At 35.1% G+C, this 1,369-nt stretch overlaps 1 protein-coding gene across 1 annotated transcript; it reads left to right on the top strand.

The window, feature by feature from the left end:
* Positions 1-6: 6 nt before the first annotated feature.
* Positions 7-1,255, top strand: LOC109593037 (uncharacterized; the record flags this gene model as incomplete). Its single annotated transcript, XM_020008303.1, has 3 exons — positions 7-427; positions 477-821; positions 902-1,255. Coding segments are annotated over exons 1-3 (1,087 nt in total), but the record flags the coding sequence as incomplete, so codon positions are not given.
* Between the last annotated feature and the right edge of the window lie 114 nt (positions 1,256-1,369).

Here is a 1,369-nt window from a genome sequence, read left to right as displayed (position 1 = left end):
AATACTGCCAGACTGACTGATGATGTAACTAATGAAGGAATGGACTTTGAGTCTAATGACTTTATGGGATGGAACAGATCTTTTGATCTTGAGTTTAGCTTTGAATCTCAATCTCAAGATTTGTTCTTGACTCGTGTTGATATATATTATTATAACAATCCATCAGGAGGATATGGACTGCCTGATATAAGGACTGGTATATCTACTACTGGCACTGAAGATAGTTATACTAATGTTGTCAGTACATTTATTGATAATTCAGAAGTATCTCAGTCTGATGATAATGTTCAAATGCTCTCACTGATCATACTTACTCCACAGAATTTCTTATTTTTATATCAGTTCTTTCGTTTGCAGTTCATTTTTTCATCATCTTTTGCTGCAACTCAAACATTCATCAGTGAAATGAAGTTCTTCACTAACACAGGTAAATACATTAATCTATCATAATAACTCCTTTTATATTATTTCTATAGACACTTCATTTCCTGCTGTTCCTATTGTATTCATGTCTCCTAATCAAACACTGCAGCCTGATACAGTACAGTCATCTCTTACCTTATCCTGTACAGTCGACAATAATGGAACCTTTGCCTGGACTTGGACTGGCCCTGGAGTTAGTGATGGAGATATTAAAGCAGCAGATACCACAAGGACCAGTATATTGATGTTATCTAATATCAGTGCTGCTGATGCTGGGGATTATACCTGTTCTGCCTCTTATCTGGCATTTGGTGATTCTCTTGATCCTTCGAATATTGTTTTTAATTCCATAAAACCTGACATGAATACTACAAATAACATCAGTTTAACACTTTCTAGTAAGCTCAGTAGTTGAATATTGATCTAGCACTTATAAATTCTTATTTACAAATGTTTCTTTTATTTGATTCTTTTATAGGTAATGTATCAGCAGAAGTCTATTATGATGGACTGTTAGTACGAGCAGGGAATACAGTGACTGTTCAAAAAGACACTCACGTCACACTATCATGTACTTTCACTGGATACCTACCAGCGGATTATCAGATCAATTGGATGGACAGCAGCAACATGGCTGATGGTACTATAACTAATGGTGATGATACTCGGAATATTTCTCAAAGAGGTGGTTTTTCTACTAGTCCAGCTGTACAGAGTAACTATACTATACTGTCAGTTGAAGTAGATGACAGTGGTCCCTATACTTGTAGTATGGATGGAACTGAACTGAAGGAAACTATATCACTAATGGTGACTAGTGCTACTGTATCATGTAAGTTAATCATTAAAATAAATTAAAGGGAAGTTCTGATACTACTGTCGGTGTTTCGCCAAGCATCAGTTAGATTTTATTTAATTTACTGTTGTTTTTTATTGTTTCTATAGC

The sequence above is a fragment of the Amphimedon queenslandica genome, unplaced genomic scaffold (genome assembly GCF_000090795.2).
Source record: "Amphimedon queenslandica unplaced genomic scaffold, v1.1 AMPQUscaffold_3085_Cont24916, whole genome shotgun sequence".
In the NCBI taxonomy this organism is placed as follows: Eukaryota; Metazoa; Porifera; class Demospongiae; order Haplosclerida; family Niphatidae; genus Amphimedon; species Amphimedon queenslandica.
This window is presented reverse-complemented; position numbering and strand designations above follow the sequence as displayed.